General features: G+C 42.5%; 2 protein-coding genes across 5 annotated transcripts in view; one reads left to right on the top strand and one right to left on the bottom strand.

The window, feature by feature from the left end:
- Positions 1-16,486, bottom strand: part of TTC23 (tetratricopeptide repeat domain 23) — a 60,339-nt gene extending 43,853 nt beyond the window's left edge. Inside the window, exons 1-6 of one of the 3 annotated variants that reach the window (XM_090029653.1) lie at positions 15,630-16,486; positions 14,459-14,604; positions 13,197-13,412; positions 10,726-10,849; positions 8,880-9,039; positions 6,318-6,443 (exon numbers count right to left, since the gene is read on the bottom strand). In XM_090029653.1, coding sequence (XP_089885779.1) covers positions 6,318-6,443; positions 8,880-9,039; positions 10,726-10,849; positions 13,197-13,412; positions 14,459-14,604; positions 15,630-15,654 — 797 coding nt within the window. In that variant the 5' untranslated portion in view covers positions 15,655-16,486. Of the gene's footprint in view, positions 1-6,317; positions 6,444-8,879; positions 9,040-10,725; positions 10,850-13,196; positions 14,605-15,542 lie in introns of all 3 variants that reach the window. The other 2 variants (XM_090029654.1, XM_090029655.1) reach the window with 2 other exon arrangements.
- Positions 16,487-16,531: 45 nt separating this feature from the next.
- LRRC28 (leucine rich repeat containing 28) overlaps positions 16,532-18,991 on the top strand; it is an 84,356-nt gene continuing 81,896 nt past the window's right edge. For both annotated transcript variants that reach the window (XM_090029671.1, XM_090029670.1), the window contains exon 1: positions 16,532-16,663. The gene's annotated coding sequence lies outside the window, so the exon portion shown is untranslated. The remainder of the gene's footprint in view (positions 16,664-18,991) is intronic.

The following is an 18,991-nucleotide window of genomic DNA, read 5'->3' as shown; positions in this document are numbered from 1 at the left end:
CATTGCGCAATCTCAATGACAGCAAAGGGCAGCAGAAAAAAATATGATCAAGGTCATGTAAAAATAGACTAAAGAATGTTTTGTGCCATTTGCAGCCTGAAGTTACCAAACGCTTATGTGCAGGGTAATGCTGTTCTTTTCCTTATATTATTCTTTGGGTTAAAAGTGATGGGAAAAGCTGTCGAGAAAACTGAGCCAATTGCAAATACTGTTTTTTCTAAGATACCCGTCTAGTTTAAGGAGTCTTATAATCTAAAATGAGAGCAAAAATGTTTCTCGGTAAATGTATTTGTGACAGGCAGCATATAGTAGCAGTGCCAATAAGATAAAGAATGAGGGTATCAACTAGGGAAATAATCATAGCAAGTTAAAAGGGGAGGGAGAGGCAAGACTTACTGCACATTTACTGACCCGTGGCATTGCCCGTGTGTCTACTTTATCTTGCAGTAAATGAAATCTACTCTGGGGCAGGTTACTCCTGAATAAAACAGCTGCTAAATTACTGTGTTTTAGCTTCCACTTGATGCAGGCTGGCAAATAGACAAAGCCATTGTAGTAGATCAGCTTGGTGAGTGGTAAATTCCTCCTCCACCCCATTAATAAGGTTTATTTGCTTCATTTGACCATACCCTGATGCTGATTTATATGACATGCATTTGGTAGCTCTTGAGTTTTTAGTTGGCAACTGCCCACATAATAAAAATCCCCACCTCAAGAGCTTCTATTCTTGGCAATTTCTAAAGAGAGACTAATGACTGACGAGCCATGAGAACAAGCTGCTTTCCGACCCTGTAAGATGGATCCTTACTGAGAAACTGGTGGAGGGGTACTGGAAGATGGGCAGCAATTATGTATGTGCTCTGTACGTTTTTACAGTGGAATTTGGTCTCTATGTCTGTCTTTCAGGATTCATTTCTTGTATACGCAACACTAGTAATGTCAGTGGGAATTTGAGGGGAACAGATTGCAGGACTAGGGCCAAAATCCACTGTTAGTCTGTCATCTATTAGAATTGTATCTTTCCCATGAATTTGCCAAAAGTAACGCTAGCTGCTACTACTACTTCCTAGAAAGACTTTCCCCCAGCCTAATTGATCTTGTTGTCAGGGGTCATCCCTCTAATAATGAGCTCAGCATAAATCTGAGGAGGGCATAGTTTTAAAAACTTATTTTGAGCAGATCTGACATGAAACAAAGCAAGTAACAGCAACATAAAGTCATTTTAATTCAAATTAGGGCATTTAAGCTTCCTCATTAGAACTAACATGGTACTGAGATAAGTCAGAGTGAAAGAAGAATCAATTAAGGTTTAATAAACTTGATTTAATTAAATAAAATAACAGCTTAAACATAAAGATGGATGGTGCCTCATGATTAAGCACTGGAAAACTGGCACTAGGCATGTAAGGGCTCCATCTACTTTCCAGTTTTGGGTACTGCTTTGTAGGCTACAGCTGACTTAGCAAAAGCTTAGGATTCAAGGTAAACAGCATTGAAACGATTCACTGTAATTTGTATTATGTTCAGCTGAGCAAGCATCACTGCACCAACACTATTTGCTAATGAGATAAGCTGGACATCAGGAAACAATACAGAAGAGGACTCAGACTCTTCAATTATATGGATCCTTTCCGCATCAGTAAGCACACAATGATGCTTCAGTGCAGTTACTCCTATTTTTAATGGTGTGAGAAAAGAATCAACGCACAAATTTCTAATATATAAAAAGCTACCAAAAGCAATAGGTCTTATGTTCCCAAACTGGAATGTTGTTGAATTATTCCAGGTAAAGACTTGTCTCAAAGTATTTGAAAGATGTAAATATCAAAAAAGGAAAGGCTTAGTTTCAGTTCCATTGCAAAGGAAAATTTAAATAGCATAAAACTTAACAGTGATACTAATCAGACTCTGGAACAGTATCTCTTGGCAGGGAAATGGTGGAAACCCAATTGACCTGAATAATTTTAACTTAGGCTGAACGAAGCAATGGAAAACACAGGATACTATAAGGAGAAATGAAGTCCAGACCAGAAGACCAGCCTTTTTCATCTTTAACTTCTATTAACACACATTTGGAAGAATGGAAAGCACAGACTATAAATGAGGAAAACATAAAGTGAGGCTGGTTTCCTGGACATTTTTCTCAGAAATTTCTGTGGTGCAAAGCCAGGTTGGTTATTTTAGTTAGCTGGGATGGTTTAGTCAGGATGATCCTGCCTTGAGCAGGGGGATGGACTAAATGACTTTGTGAGGTCCCTTCCAGCCCTGCTTTTCTATGATCCTGAGATATTTCTTTTGTATTAAGTGTATGCCTCATACCCTTAGGAAAAAAACTGCTAGAAGCAATGCTAAGCAGCAAACTCACCCCTCAATTTCAGAAAACACTTAAACCTACCCTTAAGTCCCACTGATTTCAGTTAAGCATATATTCCCTTCCTAAGTAGGAATGCTGCCCAGAACTGAGCATTATCAACATTTTTCATAGTGTGTACCACATCTCAAATGGTGTTGCCGACTGTCATGATTTTATTGTGAGTCTTGTGATAACTTACATTTTTCTTTAATCTCTATTTGTAGAAAGTATCTCAGTTTTCATGAAAAGAGAACTGTGTTCTTTGCAAGCTTTTGGTATAAAAGGTCAGGTCTGACAGGTACCTGGTAAATCAGATGCCAGGCAAGTTGTAATGTGTCATTATAAATCCAGTGTCTATACTGAGTCCATGATTTTTTGTATCCAGTAGGTTTATGAAGTGAAGTTCATACGCTTGTCTATGAAAGGTGTTTTGTAAGCTCCCTTTGAGGATTAAAACAGAGATTGGAGAGGGAGCGATTGCCTTGTGAGAAATGTACACCTTGCTGGCTAGATGTACACCTTGCTGGGGTCGTCTGACCCCAGTACTCTTTCCTGCCATGGCAGGGGGTCTGACTAGACGATCTGCTCAGGTCCCTTCCGACCCTAGAAACTATGACACTATGAAATGTGCCCCCACAGGTAATTGGGTATTCTTGTCTTTGATAGATTTCCAGTGTACATTCATTCTGGTACACAGTTGTTGTTTGATTTCTCCTACATATTTTCCATCAGGGCATTTGGTGCACTGGATGAGATGTATACCATTCCTGGATCTTATTTCTGCACCTCCAGAAATGTTGATGGATTTGTTGTGTGGTGTAGTTACTGTCTGAGTGGTAGAGATGTGTTGGCAGGTTTTGCATTTCTTGTCCTGGCATGGTCTGGATCCACTGGGTGTGGTTTGGGTTATGGGGAGTTTGCTTCTGGTGATGAGGTTGGTGAGGTTCAGTGCTTGTTTACAGGCTAGGATAGGTGATTCTGGAAAGATCTCTTTAAGAATTGGGTTGTCTTCCAATTGTTTGAGGATTTTCAATTGCAATTGTTTGAGGATTTTCCATGTACGTTCCAGGGAAGGATGTCATAACTAATGGTGTGCGATTTGTGGGGATTTTCTTTTCGTACTGCAGCAAATCTTCACATGGTATCCGGGTGGCTCTTTCAAAAGAGCATTCTATCTCTCTGTATCAGTGTCCTTGTTGGCTGAAGCCCCTTTTGAGATTTTCCCTCCTGTTTACAGACATATGTAACATTCTTATGGCAACTACAATTGCTCATATAGAAAAAGTCATATTAGGAAGGACTTTACTGCAGTTTTAGTTTCATACAATGTGATTTAGCATTGGAAAAGAGGAGAGTTATGTGCCTATCAGTCCTTCAAGGTCTCCGGAAAGTGCTCTGTGGATCACAGTCTGGAAGTTGTTGATAGCAACTTTTCAAGTTTTTGACAAGTGGAAATTCCCTAGGGGAAACCAGGCAGATTTCTGTGTGTGGAGGGGGAAAGTCCACAAATACCAGCTAGTTTCCCTACTGGCATCCTGCACCATATTCAGAAGGCCTGCTGTACTCCTGTAGTATTGCAATCATGCTGAGCTGGGGCAGCAAGTGTTAACTGGTCTCTCCTTCCCCCCCAACAATGGAAAAGAAGTTCTCTGGCTGGGTCAGTTGGCAGACTGTAGCCGAGATTCCCTTGGGCTACTATTGCCTCCTACTACTGCATTGCACAAGCCAGAAACCAACCTGCCAGCAACAGAAGCTAAAGGAGGCTGCAGCAGCTGTTGTGAATTGGGCTGATCTGCTGATACTTTGTGCTCACGGGAAGAGGATTCCTCCAGCCAGAACACAGGCCTGATCCTTAAGGGAGGAATTTCAAAGAGAAGGATGACCAAGAATTCCACACTCTTGTGTCAGTACAGGAAACCCTCGATATTTGCAGGTTCAGCATTCTTAGTTTTAAATATTTGCGAAAGGCGAACCTGCATTTTAAAGTCACTTTAAACACTCGCACAGTGATGGAAGAGACTGTCCTCAGAAGCTCTGCGCTTGCTGCTGCCAGGCTCCCACCGCTGCTGCCCACCACCCACCCACCTGGGCACTGCGTTTACAAACGCAGTGCCTTATTTGCAGATTTTGCCATTCGCAGGGATTACAGGAATATATCCCCTGCAAATGGTGAGTCGCCCGTACAAAGTTTAATATGCAAACTAAATGAGAATATATTACTTGTTAATTATCTGACATTGAAGGAGAAATAAGTTTGTTTGTTTCTTTTTCTATGATGGGTCTGTAAAATTAATGCCTATTGTTGACATGACCGACCCTTTGTCTGGCTATGGAGTTGAGCATGTTTTTATTTTGAAACCCAAAGTTACAAAGTTTGAATTACTGAATGAAACAACTGTTATCCACAATACTGCATGTAGACTTGTCTGTTGTCCCAAATGATGGCTGAATCCCAAGAGATTCAGAATTTTGCAGGTTCAGGTCTCAGCCCAAAAGGTAAAAAGGGGGGAAAAAACTCCCATCTGAACCTCTCGAACATGCAAATCAAGAACTAGGTATTTTGAAGCTTATTTATGTTTCTCTCAAGCCTATTAGAGTGAGTTAGCAAAATGACTGCAGGAGACTTCATCACTCTACCTGTATTTTTGCTAACACTTAATGTTTAAAGTAGTGAGCTTGCATAACCAGCCTGCTAATGTAATTGCATATATAATCAGTTAGGCATTTACCAGGGCCGTATATAGTTCTCGCACAAACAGGTGCAACTCCACTGGAGTCAAAGGAGTTGTGCCAGTTTACTCTGGGAACTGAATTTAGGTCTTCTGCCTTGAGCAACAGACTAATGGCAGAAGCCTCACTCCCTACATTAGTGGCAACTGGATAATGTGCATCTCTTCTCCTACAATGCTGTTGCACTTCAATACAAATTTGGTAACCTTATTTGTACCCCAATATAGACAGTCATCAGGAGGAAGCAGATCTCTGTTCTTAGCAGGAGTAAATCCTAAGTCTTCTCCATTCTCTTACTCTCCAGGACACAAGATAAAAAGGAAGTAGGTAAAGAAATATTGTTGATGACCTTAGTAATGAGATCTGCTCCTATCCTCACAGCTGCTAGTAGGTGGGAATAATCCAGTAGTTACCAAGTAGCACCCTCCTTAAAGCAGGATCATTTTCTCAGCACTCTGTCCTGCGTATCACTTTTAACCTTGTGCTAACATGAGCAGTACTTCAAACCTGTGCTGTGCAGGATCAGGTCTTTAGAGATCAATTTTCAGGTGCAGATATATAAGCATTGCAAAGAGTCTAGTGACGTGAACCCAAGAGACCATGAGAGTATCAAGCAGGAAAGAAAATACTAATCTCACCGTTCAGTGGGGTGTCTCCAGTAACCAAAACAACAGATGGAACAGGACTCCTGATGAAAGGTCATGATGGCAGCTGGGCCTCCAGCCAATGAACATGCATCGCTGAGTCACTGCTTCAAGTTCGGAGGTACACACAGCACCAAATGCTCAGAGAACACCATAAACAGCTGCTGTGGCTCAATGGGACACCATAGAACCATTAAAAAGAAGTTCCCAGGTGAGACAGAATAGCAGGATATGAGAAGGGGATTCTACTCTGCTTTGGCAAGGAATGGAAGTAGTTTACCTCATTTTATAAAGATGCTTCTTCCAATTAAGAAGCAGTATGGATTGTCTCTGAAGGGAATTGCATGCATTCACCTTTGCCTTGAAAATGAAAATGGAATTATAAAACTATTGGTAGTAGAACTTCCCTTTATTGAATGCAGAAAAGAATAAAGTTATAAAACCTCTTTCAAATTCTCTGTTACTATGACAGCCTCCGGTATTTTGTGTTAAACATGTATACTGATTCTATTCTTTTTAATTTAAATTGGTTAGATTTAAACAGATTATTTTGACATGTTTCTTAAATACTATCTGGAATCCAAACTTACTGTGCAAACGACAACTCAATTCCTGCTTTGATTTCCATCCACTTGTCTGGTGGCACGTGCTGGCCTTGTAGCAATTCCTCTGAAAGTTTCCGAGCTTTTATTAAACTTCTCTCTGCATCTTTTAATCTGTTTTGTGCTGAGGATAATTGCATTAATTTTGTGTAATTTATTAAAACAACTGGCATACTTTGACAGGTTAGGAAAAATATATAGACCACCCTCATGATTTTGTTTATACAGCGGGAGACGCTGCAAGCTAAGAATTTTGAGAGCACTACAAATGTTTGTGTTGGAAAATAAAATGCATTAAAGTACTATAAAATATTGAGACATCCACACAAACTAAAAACAACTCAGCATTTGAAAGACCTAGAATTTAATCCCTTTAAAAACTTTTTTTTTACAATATTTGCCAAAGGGATACAGCTGTCAGTTCCTTTAAAGTAAGAGTACATTCATGTTAAATATATAGTGAGATGCTGTCCCTCATCATTCATATTACTTTCATTGCCAGACAACTATGTGTGATGTTTAAAAATTATCTGAACAAATTTTTGTCTTAGTTTGTCCCTGCATCAGATTAGCTGTTCTACCTAACAAGGGTGTTATGAGGTTTAATTAATGTCTAAAAAGTACTTTCAGTTATATAATGAATAGAAAGCCCACCTTGCAGCAACCATAAAGAACATATACAGTGATGAGTTATCGTCGGGGTAGATGCACATATGTTTGTGACCATAAACGTGCAGATGTTTATAATTCTCCTGTTCTTTTCCTTTCTATACCATACAGGCTTACAAAAGTGAAAAAGGCAGAAGATAGGATAATGTGCATGAGGACAACAAATCCAACACTTGAGCTATGTTGTCAGTGAATCTCCAAGGAATCGTGCAACCTTCACAATCCTTTACTTTAGTGCAAGTGCTTTCAGGCTCATTAAAGTGTTACACATGCGCCCCCATCTGGAGCAAATTGCCCCTGAGAGGAGCAGCCCAGTCCAGGGCTGTTCCTGCCCTGCTCTCCCCCACTGCAGCAGCCAGGGGGAGTGCCAAGTTCCCCTGGGTGCCAGCCCCAGGACTGGCAGGGGGGACAGGGGCCGGTCCCAATCCTGATCCTCATGTGGCCAGGAAAGCTGTCTCCACTCAGTGGGGACACGGCCTGTCAGCCATATGGGGATCATCATGTAGCTGGCAAGCAGCATCCCCACCAAGGACGGACAGCTCTTTCAGCCACATGGAGATTGGGTCCCAACCTGGTTTCCCTGTGGCTGGAATGCAGCAGTCCCAGTTGCCAGGACAGTTCTGCCAGACATGTGGGGATTGGAACAGGTCCCGATCCCCCACAAGGTAGGGAGACAGCTGCCCCTGTAGCTAGCACAGCTCCCCCCACATCAGGGTTTAGCCAGGCAGCAGCTGGCACCCTGCTGCCTGGGCTGACTGGGAGCTAACTGCTAATTGCTCCCAGTCAGCATCCACATGTATGCTACTGTACAGTAGCTTATGCACTATTAATCTAGCACCTGTATATCCTGGTGCTAGGAAATGGCACATTAGTCTAATTTACTGCACACTGGGCATGTCTACATGTTCATTACTGTGCCTTAGATGCTGCATATTTAGCTTAGTATTTCCTTAATAAAGTACTATAACTAAAAGAGCAGTAACTAGTTACTGCACAGTAGCTCTGGTGCATAGTTTTTTAGTGACACTTATTGTTCATTAGCCTAATAACTGTGCAATAGGCTACTAGCACAGTTTTTGCCTGCCACACCACTGCAGTGTTATTAGGCTAATGTGAAGTAAGCATCTTGTGTAGATGTGCCCAGTAAGTCCCGCATGTGTGTAGATGGTGACACTTTACTATGCCTTAGATTGGTCTAAGACACAGTAAAGAATCTTGTGTAGACTGAACACTTCAGTTTGTGGACTATGTTGCCTGCTATTTATATACCTTGTTGTATTTTGCTTTTTAATGCACCTTTTAAATTTGTCAGATGTTTACAATGATGCGTGTGAGGTCATAAAGGTTAATAAACATACTGTAACCTCCTCCAATGATAATGATGCAGGCCACTTCCTGGTGACTAAGGTCTAGCTGGCAAAACTAAGGAACAGTAAGGTCACACTAAGGAATACTGTTATTAGCATTGGCAATGTGCAGGGGGTGGATGTGCACCCCCTGGGGTCGGCCATGCACCCCCTGGAAGCACCAGCCGCGAAACAAGAAGCATGGGCAGAAGTGCACTTCTGATTTCGTTGCTCGTGGTTCTGGGCTTGGCGATCGGCCACTGGGGGACTTCCACCCCGCTGTCTCTCCCACAATTGGCGATCTGGTGCCCCCGCTGCCCAGACTTGGGAAGCACTAGTTGCCCATGGTTATTAGCATGATGAGATGATTATGGAAGACATTTTTGGAGTGTGGTGAGGTTTCATCTAGATTTCTGAATAGACCACACGGCATGCTTGTCACATTGGTTTTATCAATTCACCACGATCCAATCCAATTATCTGAAAAACTTCTAATATCAATCACACATAGTAAAACAAAAGTGAGAAAGGATACTTATGAAGTGCAGTTAATGCTCTTCCTAATGTATGAGAAATAGCAACTGAACACTGAAGAATGTCCATCCTTTGTTCAGACTCAGATGAAGGGATCAGAGAGCTGGCAAGAAGAATTTCTTTGGCTTTTTCTGCATGCTGTTTTGCTTGCAGTGAAAATCCTGTGAACATACATAAGAAAGCAAATCTTCAGTGGGGGATTCAGCTTTTAGAGTCACATGAGGAAAGCACAGCTACTTCCATATGTGTACTGAGGAAGACAATCTTTCTTTTTCAAGTGGGAAGGCTTGGTTTAATATATTCTACAATATAAGTTCATATTCTTCGGCAAAAGACCCAGCTGAGCCACTGGGTTTAAGTAGCAAAGGATTACATTTGGTCTACCTAAAAAGCAAGATTTATGGCTGTAAAAATCAAAGTACTCTCAATTTTGTCTCCTCTCAGAATTGCTACAGAACAGTTTTATTGTAAGAAACATTTCTTCTTAAAAATAAAAGAAACAATGCGTGAGGGAATTAGAGAACTGAGATAAATTTAAAATAATGCATACATCCTGGTCCAAAAATATACCATTGTTTCTTATTTATTAAAAACCATTCACACATTTAACTAAAAATGATTCCACATGTGTAAATTAGTCTGAGAAGCAAGCTTAATTAGTCTGCATTAAGCTCTGTACTGTTACAGCTAGATTTTTTTTCTGATTCTTTTAGAGCTACCTTGTTTATCGCAACACTATATTGCAGGTCGTGGTATGAATGTGCTCTGAGCATTCCTTAAAGTCTCCCATTCAGTCACTGGTTTGACCAAACTGTCATCAATATTACATGCCACTATTATGTATCCATTATGGTAGAGTGTCAGGCCACATATATAAAGACTTCAAGTGTGCTTAAACATGGCATGTGTGCTTAAAACATAAGTCTTATTAACTAGCTAACTTGTAATGTGAAGTTTATTATCCAATTAATATTTAGAAAAAATGCAATGAAAAAACACAGACATGGCAAGGATTACTGTCTTTAAGGAATACAGACAGCAGATATGATCCCACAAATTCCATGATCCCAAACTCTCTCCCAAGACTTCTATATTTAACTGAAAGTAAGAGTATTTCTCAAGGATCCCAGTGATGCAAGATGGGCTGAACCTAAAAACTGATAGCTTGCTAATATTCCCCATACGTTAAGAACACATGATAGGAAGTAGATAGTCACATGCTTGTAAAATGGCTTAGAAATTTTTGAAGTATAAATGAAAAATTACTAGGATTTATGGTAGTTTTAGAGTAAACTGGTTTGACCCCATGTGTTCAAATGGATTTTCCAGAAAGAAAAAGCCACTTCAGGATTGCTCTGTAGCACACCTGAACAAGTACCACTTTCACAGATGCCCCAGACTTAGTCTCAGAAAATTTCCACTACCAAACTATTTTTTCTCCTTATCCTCATTTTGAGAGACTAAAAAGTCGTCATTTCTGAGATTTCTTTACAACTGATTGTGTCTTTGAGACAAATTCTGAAACTTCAGACCCCTTCTCTTTTTCAGCTGTGTTCCTCCTATGGACATTATATGAGACACCAATTTTGGAGGATACCAGAAGAAAAAAAAAATGAAGGACTAGCATTAACTAGAAATTCAGTGCATTTTTTTTATACATTTGTCCTTTTATTCCTTATTAAAATTGCTTTAGTTCTAATTTACTAAGACTAAAAACATCCTTCTGGGAAAAAAAACAACAAAAAACCCTATAAAGCTAAAAGCCAAATCATGCAATCTTGGGAGTTGCGTCAGAAAACTATAGGATCTGGGCTTAAAAAAATGAGCAGGGAACTCTGTAAACTCACCTTGCAGCTGGAGGTATCCCTGAGCCAAATTAACATGGGCTTCTGCCATTTTCCAGTGATGATCTCCATAGCAAATTCTGGCCAGGGCTAAATATGTCATAAGCTCTGGGAGGGCTTCCTTATACTGCCAGAAAGAAAGCACACAGGTGTTGAGGCAGTCTAACTTATATCTAACATGGATTTCAAAGCTGTTCTGTGCCTGAAGATCCTACTGATTTCAAGTGAGCATGTGGGTGGTCAGCAGAGGTGCAGCAACCTGGCTGGGCATCCAAGATGCAGGGCAACAATGACTTTCAGTTGCTGTTGTATTGCTGGCATGATTGTGCAGTGGCAGGTAGCAGCTGTTTTTTGTCTCCCCCATCCAAGTTGATGCCTTGGGTGGTTGCTGCAGTGGCCCCTAGTTACACCTCTGGTGCTCAGCACTTCTGAGTATCAATGCCAGAGACACTACGGTACTATGACTACTTCAGAACTCTGCCTGGAAAAAGTATAATGTTCCATTCACATATTGCATTAATCAGAAGATGCTCATGCTGTTGTTCTGAATACTAACCAGGTGGGGTGGGGTGTGACTGACATGAAGTCAAACAACAGAAATACAGTAGAAAAGACAAAGGAAAAGGACTATTCAGTTGTCATAGTCATAGTTGGTAGGGGAGGAAGGGACCTGAGCAGATCATCAAGTCTGACCCCCTGCCATGGGCAAGAAAGAATTCTGGGGTCAAATGACCCCGGCTAGGTGTCTATCTAGCCTCCTTTTGGAGACCCCCCGGGTAGGAGTGAGCACCACTTCCCTTGGAAGTTGGTTCCAGATCCTAGCTGCCCTGACTGTGAAGTAGTGCCTCTTGATATCTAGCCTGAATCTACTCTCAGTTAGCTTATGGCCGTTATTCCTTTTTACTCCCAGTAGTGCTTGGGGGAAGAGGGACTGTCCCATTGCCTGCTGGTCTCCCTTGGCCAGTTTATAGACTGCCCCCAGATCCCCTCTCAGCCTTTTCTTGTGGACGCTGAACAGGTTCAGGTCTTGTAGCCTCTCCTCGTAGGGCCTGCTCTGCTGCCCCCTGATCATGCGAGCGGCCTCCTCTGGACCCTCTCCATGTTGGCCACATCCCTCCTGAAGTGCGGCACCCAAAACTGGACGCAGTACTCCAGCTGCGGTCTGACCAGTGCTGCATAGAGGAGGAGGATCACCTCTCTGGACCTGCTTGTGATGCATCTGTGGATGCATGACAAGGTGCGATTAGCTTTCCTGACTGCGTCCCCACATCGGTGGCCCAATGGGGTGAGAGACAGTGTCGAAGGCCTTCCTAAAGTCCAGAAAGACTATGTCCACTGCAACACCTGTGCCCAAGGGTTTTGTGACCTGGTGATATAAGGCCACCAGGTTGGTCTGACAGGACCTGCCTCTAATGAACCCATATTGGTTGCCCCTAAGCATACACTTCCCTGCGTGCCCCTCGCAGATGTGCAACTGGATAATTTGTATGTTTTCTCTGAGTGAGGGGCAGGGAAGAAGGATATTTCACATGCAGGTCCTGACTGATCCTTCAGATCGAACTGATCAAAAGGACAATGTAGGCTTGTTTTCCATAAGGGGCTCCTTTGTATGGTACTACGCAAAGGAAGAGACTAGAAAGAAACTAATGCCACTGCATATGTTTTAAGTATTTTCAATGGTCAAATTAATATCTGGTAACCTTAGTGACTTCAGTGAAGTGACACCATAGATCAGTGGTTCTCAAATGTTTTACTCTTAAGGCACCCTGCCTTGGGGCCAAAGCACCTCTTGAAAAATGCTAGATCTTAGTTTTCCCTTGGTTTTTGCCTACAGGAAAATAATGGAGCAAATCTTCTGTTGCAAGGAACTCAAAACCACACAACAGGTCAGAATGCTTCTAACATGATGAATTCTTATGTAAAATCTCTGGGTTTATCTTGAGGATCATGTTTGTACAGGTAACAATAACATTGCATGGCACCCTTTGAAAGAATCTCAAGGCACCCAAGAGTGGCACAGGACCCTAGCTGAGAATCAATGAACACAATGCATACAAGGCACTCAAAATCGTCTCTAACTTTATCTATGCAGGTGGTCCAGTAAAACCTATCACCCAAAAAAAGTTCTCGCTCCTTGCATAATTCCTGGACCATCACAGCTACTGTATCATTCTAACACTACCACTAAGCTGATGGGAATTTTACCACTGACTACAACTGGAGCAGAGTTATTGCTGTTTATGGAAATCCTACCCGTGATCCTCCCCACTTTCCAAAAGCTCCTGAAACCAACCTCCCACGCCCCCATCCCTCAACTCACTTTTACTCCTAGATCCAAAAATTACCATTTTAATTAAAATCTAGATACTGGAGGTCTCATGTCAAACTTAGTACTTGTCTATGCTTGGTGTGAAATTCATGTTACATGAAAGTAAATGATTTGCTATAAAATATATTATCTATAGCTGTCTTACCTCTTGATTGCTGATGTGTACATTTGCCTTTTGTTCACACTGCAGAAGCTTCTGGCTAGGAGACTGAAGTAGTTCTGTCTCTGAAGATTTATTTTTTATCTTATTCCTGAGTTCAGTGCTAAGGGTAACAGTGGAGCTGTCTGTGTGTCCAGAGGTTTGAACTTCCTGAGTTTGTTGCATTCTCCTGTTTGATCCTCTTTTAAGCCTGTAGTTTAACTATATTTATATTTGTTAAAAACACGGCAAGTCATCAAAGATTATTCAACATCATGAGATACTCTGGGGCTCACCCATCCTGTAAGTGTACCTTGGTTATGGAAAACATATAAGTTATTACAAATTATTATTCAAATACTCTTAAATGCAGTGGTATTTTTACACAACTTACATACAATAATTTTTCAATACAGTACAGTGTTAAGACTTGGCTTAATTTTGATGTCTCAATAAGATCTACAAAACATGCCAAATTTAAAGAATGAGTGATCTTTCTCATACTTAATAATAAAGAATAATATCTAGGTATCGGAGAGCTTTTGTCAGTACAATGTTTTCAAGTGTCCTATTCTTTTTTTTATCAACTCCTTTTAAGGCTAGTTGGCTCCAAGCATAGTTAACATTCTTTTGCTGGAGGAAGAGAGAGATTTTTTTTCTTTAGACTACGATAAAAATGCATTGTCATCTTGTATGCCCAGGCTATCATGTCTTTATATACATATTAATTTAAAATTTATTCTGGGTGTGGTATTTCCAAAAAACCAAAAATTATTGTTTTAACTCTGTTCCTGTTTAAGTAAAAATATGAATGGGAACAGAATCTAACCAATGTTGACTGGTGAAAAATCCCACCAACACATTCTTCAGGGTGCTATTGACATTAATAACATCATAATAAAAGCAAGCAGTAGAGCTGTAACTGGAAAACTGAGCAAGAGACCTACCTAATTTTTCTGGCACATTTCTTGTTGCAATATAGTAATATAGTTTCCTCTAATAAAAAGTTGTACACTTTTAATACCTACAGGCTGTGTGTTTTTATTAGTCCTATAGTCAGTCATACTTCAATCATTCCCAGCAGCTAAAAGTAAATAACCTCTGTGGCTGCATTCACATAAGCACAGATGTTTGGTTTCCCGGGGACAAGCAGCAGTTCCATACCTACTTGTCCCCCGGGGAACACTCGTGCTTTGGCACACGGCAAATTACCCCAGGGGCGATAGAAGAGGCTGCGGCCAGCGGTGGGCTGACCCCAGCAGTCTTACCTGGGGGCCTCCCAGGGCTACAGCAACAGTGATCCTGCTGGGCAGAGCCTGGCTGACAGCCGCAGTGTGGCTTCCGGTGGCTTGGCTCTGCTTTTCAGTGGTGTGCACTGCCTGCGTGTGTACTACTCCACTTCTTTTTTCAACGCCTGGATATCACGGAGTCAAAAAAACCCACAGAAAAAAAAACTGGAGTAGTGTGTGCATAGGCAGCATGGAGAACATGTGACTCTGCAGTATGTGGTGCTGCAGACGTGTTTACGGTGCTACATATCGCATGGCTGTGCTCGTCTGGATGTGCCCAATAAATGTGTATCTTTTCTGAGACCTGAGAGCTGGTTGAGAAGAGACGGTAGTGACTGACAGGAAAAACATCCCACTTGATACTTTGATGGAGTTTATGGAGCACGAACGCTATGATCATGGATGTGGCTGGTTTTATTGCATGCAATATATGCAGTATAAGCACTCACTAGCCACGTGCACTAGCCATATTTTGTATCTGTTAGTGAAGGGAATCCATTTCCAAAGTTGCATAACTATGTGATCAAATCATTCGTATCTTAGCTTCTCCCAGCAGCAGATTTACTGGAGAAGTTACAAGATTTTTGAGATCCAAAAAAATACAAAGGCCAATGGGATTCCTATATGATGTGAGAGGGATAAGTATAGGGAAAGTTCTAAGTTTAACTTAAAGCTGTACAAACTGCTGCTGTATTACTGTTCTACATCTTCCCTCTTTGTGCACAAAGGAAAAGGAAAGTACAAAGGAAAGGAAAGGGAGAGGTTCTCTGAGAAAAAACTCAGAGGGATTTAGCAAAATCATTAACTGACCCATAGGAGTGTCTCTCTCATGCTGCACATACCCAATTTTCAGGCAAGTCGTAAACATAACTAATATTACTACAGATGTGTAAAGTATTCCTGCAACTGCTCTGCTTACAGTCATCATTGTTCTTTTTTACAATTTGCAATGATATTGTGTTCACATTCAAGAGATGACTACCACCCATTAAAGTGAAAAGAAAGCCTGCTTCCTCCCTGGAAAGGAATTGTACAGGGTAGCGTAATCAAATTATCCACTTACATTCTTTTTTGAATAGTTTCAGTTTGAGATTTCTTTTCCAAAGCCTGCAATGTTTTTATTGATTTGCAGTTTCCAACGTAAGCTTACCAATCTTTGCCTTGTATTCTTTCATACAGTATATTCATCACACAAAAAAAGTCAAAGTTCAAGGTTTTCTTTGAAAAAAAATCCTCTTTCATGCTTCTCACAAAGCAGTCTGATACCCGACAAAGCCAAAACAGGGCAGGTGATGGAGAAAACGAACCACCAACTGGAAACGGGGACTAGGGTTTAGACTTGTCAATCATGATGGGATAACCAATCCACGGGACTCGAAGACAGCTCTGCAATGGCAACCTGATTTCCGCAGGCACCGCTTAAAGAAACAACACACTTTTTGGGGGCTGATCTTCAGCTCAGAGAAGCCACTTAAATCTTTCATGAATATAAATGAACTCGTCACTGCCAGAGTTTGGACAAAGCCCCGTTTATCTACGCCCCTATCAGGAACCGTAACGTCCACGCTCGCATTTAACAGTGTCAGTGTCTGTCAATGTGTGCAATCAAAAGTCAGTCCTGACAAAGTACGTTGCTTTCAATACGTGCTAAATCGGTGGTGCTCCAGGTTTTAACAACATCAGTTTCACCTCTGGCTACCAGAGATTATAACTATTGTAATAACAGTAATAATCATAATAGTAACACCGAAGCGAAGAAGTGGCAGGAAGGGGATGAGTACAGGCTCGCAGCCTCCATGCAAACTCGGAGTCCCCAGAAGGATTGTGTTCTCCTGACGGTCCTTGCTGCTGTCATCCACCAGGCCAATCGTTGTTATTATTATTGCCCCCCCCCCGTTGCGCTGTGTACAGAAAACCGACGAGTCCGCTTCCACCACAGCCTCAGCCCCGCCCACCCAGTGACACCACTCCGGACCCGAACCGCCGGTCCCCGCGGGAAACGCCGCCGCTGCGCAGACTGCCGGGGCTCAGCGCAACGAGGTCTCGCGAGACTCGGCCCCAAATCTCACGCGAGCTGCGCTGCGCGCTCGCGAGGCTTCAGCCCTGCTCGCGGAGGCCAGTTGCCGGTGGCGGCGCTGAGCGTGGACCCCTCCCCTGCCCGCCCCGCCCCCCCGACGGCGGCAGGTGAGTCCCCGCCCCCCAACACCCCCCGGCGGTTGGCGTCCTCCTGTCCCACGTGGGAATCCGAGCGGGCCCAGCCCGGACTAGAGGCCTCGGCCCCCGACACCAACCCCTGCTTGAGCCTGCCCCCCAGCATGGACTCCCTCAGCACTCTTCCCCCTTCCAGCATGGACTCCCCCTTCCTCCAGGATGGATTCCCCCCCACAAAATGGATCCCCCTAGCAGTCCTCCCCCCACCCCCATGGCTCCTTCCAGCACTCTCCCCGCCACCATGGGTCCCCCCTAGCACCCCCCTCCCCCAGCATGGACTCCCTGTCACCCCTAGTGTGGATCTTCCCCCAGCACTCCCGCTCCCCCAGCGTGGACCTGCCCCCCGCCACTTCCCATCCCGTGACATGGATCTGTGCCCTCCAGCATGCCTCCCCACAAGGATTGACAGCGAGTCGTGTCGGGTTCTTCCAGCCCAGCAACCTTCACCTTCCAGCCCCTACATGGTCACAGCTCCCTGCAGCTTCTTCCCTGGCACTTCAGGTCCCACTGGGATATGGTCACCCCTCCTCTCCCCCTCTCCAGCTGAGCAGGACAACCCCACCTGCCCCCCAGCAGAGATCTAGTCGGTCTTCAGCCAACTCCCACGTTTCTCCTGCCCCACTTCCACACACAACTGTGTTTATCCCCCCCCATTTTGGGCATCTAGTTACTGTCTCCCTGCATAACAGCCCCCAGCCTCCCATTTATCCAGTCACTCCATCCTTCCCTCCCAACGATGTCACCATTCATCATTGCACAGATCCCTTCCCATTGCTCTTGTGTATGTCTACATTTCTCTTCCTGTTAACATCTGCACTCTCATCCTCATGCCTTTTGAGCTTGCTTTATCTCATAGGTTTGAAAAGAAACTATTGAGCCATGAATAGTTAGCTGCTGGTGGTGGAAAAACTATAGGCCATTGTCTTAGGAGCCCAAAAAGGGACAGGTCATGTTTCTCACAATGTGAAACGTGGTGTTGTAAACATGCTTTTATATTCTCACATCATGGTTTTTTCAACGCTCTTATATAGTTTTTAGCACTCGTGAGAGATGTTGTGTTCAGTCATGGAGAGTGGAGACTTTTATCTGTTGACCCAGTAGAGCGGTGGTGCTGGCAGCATCCTAGAAGTCAGCTTTCCTTGGATCCTCTCTCCTAAGGCTGCCAGCGGAGGTTGTTGTTGGTTGTAGTACGGTTCTTTCCAGTGCAGGCTCTTGTTCAGTTGCTCAGTTACGTCGATGGCATCTAATTTCACGCTGGCTTCCAAATAGCCAGAAGATGACAATGACTCACTCACAGAACTGATCTGAACATACCTCAGACCCCCTTAGAGGTGAAGGACCCTGAAGTGTATGTAGGATGTCGCATCTGGCTGTGCTTGGTATTTCTATCTGGATTACAAGGAAGATAGCATCTTTCAAACTACTCATTTCTGCTATCTTACATTCAGGAGCGTTACTGAAACAGATTAGGTAGCCTGATGTACAGATCTAGGCCAGCTTTTAGCTTTGTCTCGAGTATAACCATTTTTTTTTTTTTACGAACAATTTTTTGGCAATAGCTAAGGTTCACATTTGGTATCTGTGTAATTGCATGTTTTTCATGATGTATTATGGTTAAAATTGCTCCATTGATTAAAAAGTCAAGATAAAATCTGAAGTATTGTTGGCAGATGGGCTGTTAGCCCCCTGGCTGTTCTCTCATAAATGTGTGTATTTATATGCGTTAGTCCTTGGCATAGTAGACCACTGAACAGATTATTTAAGCCAGGCTCCTTGGTTAGCATTCCTGGTACTTGCTTTTGAAACAACTGTGGATGTGTAGCAATGAAGATATCTCGACCTAGAAAGAATTGCAAATGGAATATCAGATGCTGATGCTGTCTAAATCACAGAAAATGTATGAAGTCTGGTGTTTGGGCATAGGTTCAATTTTAATTTTGTTACCTCTGGACCTTTCTTTAGCTTTTTCATACTTGCAGTTGTTTAAGTGTAAGTTGAAGTTTCCAGGTGAAGAACATCCAGTTCTTGAATTCTACAGAGAGAGAATAAAGTTTCACTCTAGTTAGTTTAGATAAAAGTAATCCAAAAACAATAGTCCTTTAACAGCTATAAACAGTTTCCTTAGATTGTGTGCAAGGTAGCCTGTCAGAATTGCAGCAACATTTTACTGTCCAAAGCACAAAATCTACATAATGAAATTGTGTCCGTCTTTTTTAGAAAAATAAATTATATGTTTACCTCCGTAGTTTTTCAAAGGTTAGCTCAGAAAGGGGCTTGGAAAAAAGTTTCCTTGCTTTTTTG

Source organism: Crocodylus siamensis, chromosome 15 (genome assembly GCF_052110815.1).
Source record: "Crocodylus siamensis isolate JL-2025a chromosome 15, ASM5211081v1, whole genome shotgun sequence".
NCBI lineage: Eukaryota > Metazoa > Chordata > Crocodylia > Crocodylidae > Crocodylus > Crocodylus siamensis.
This window is presented reverse-complemented; position numbering and strand designations above follow the sequence as displayed.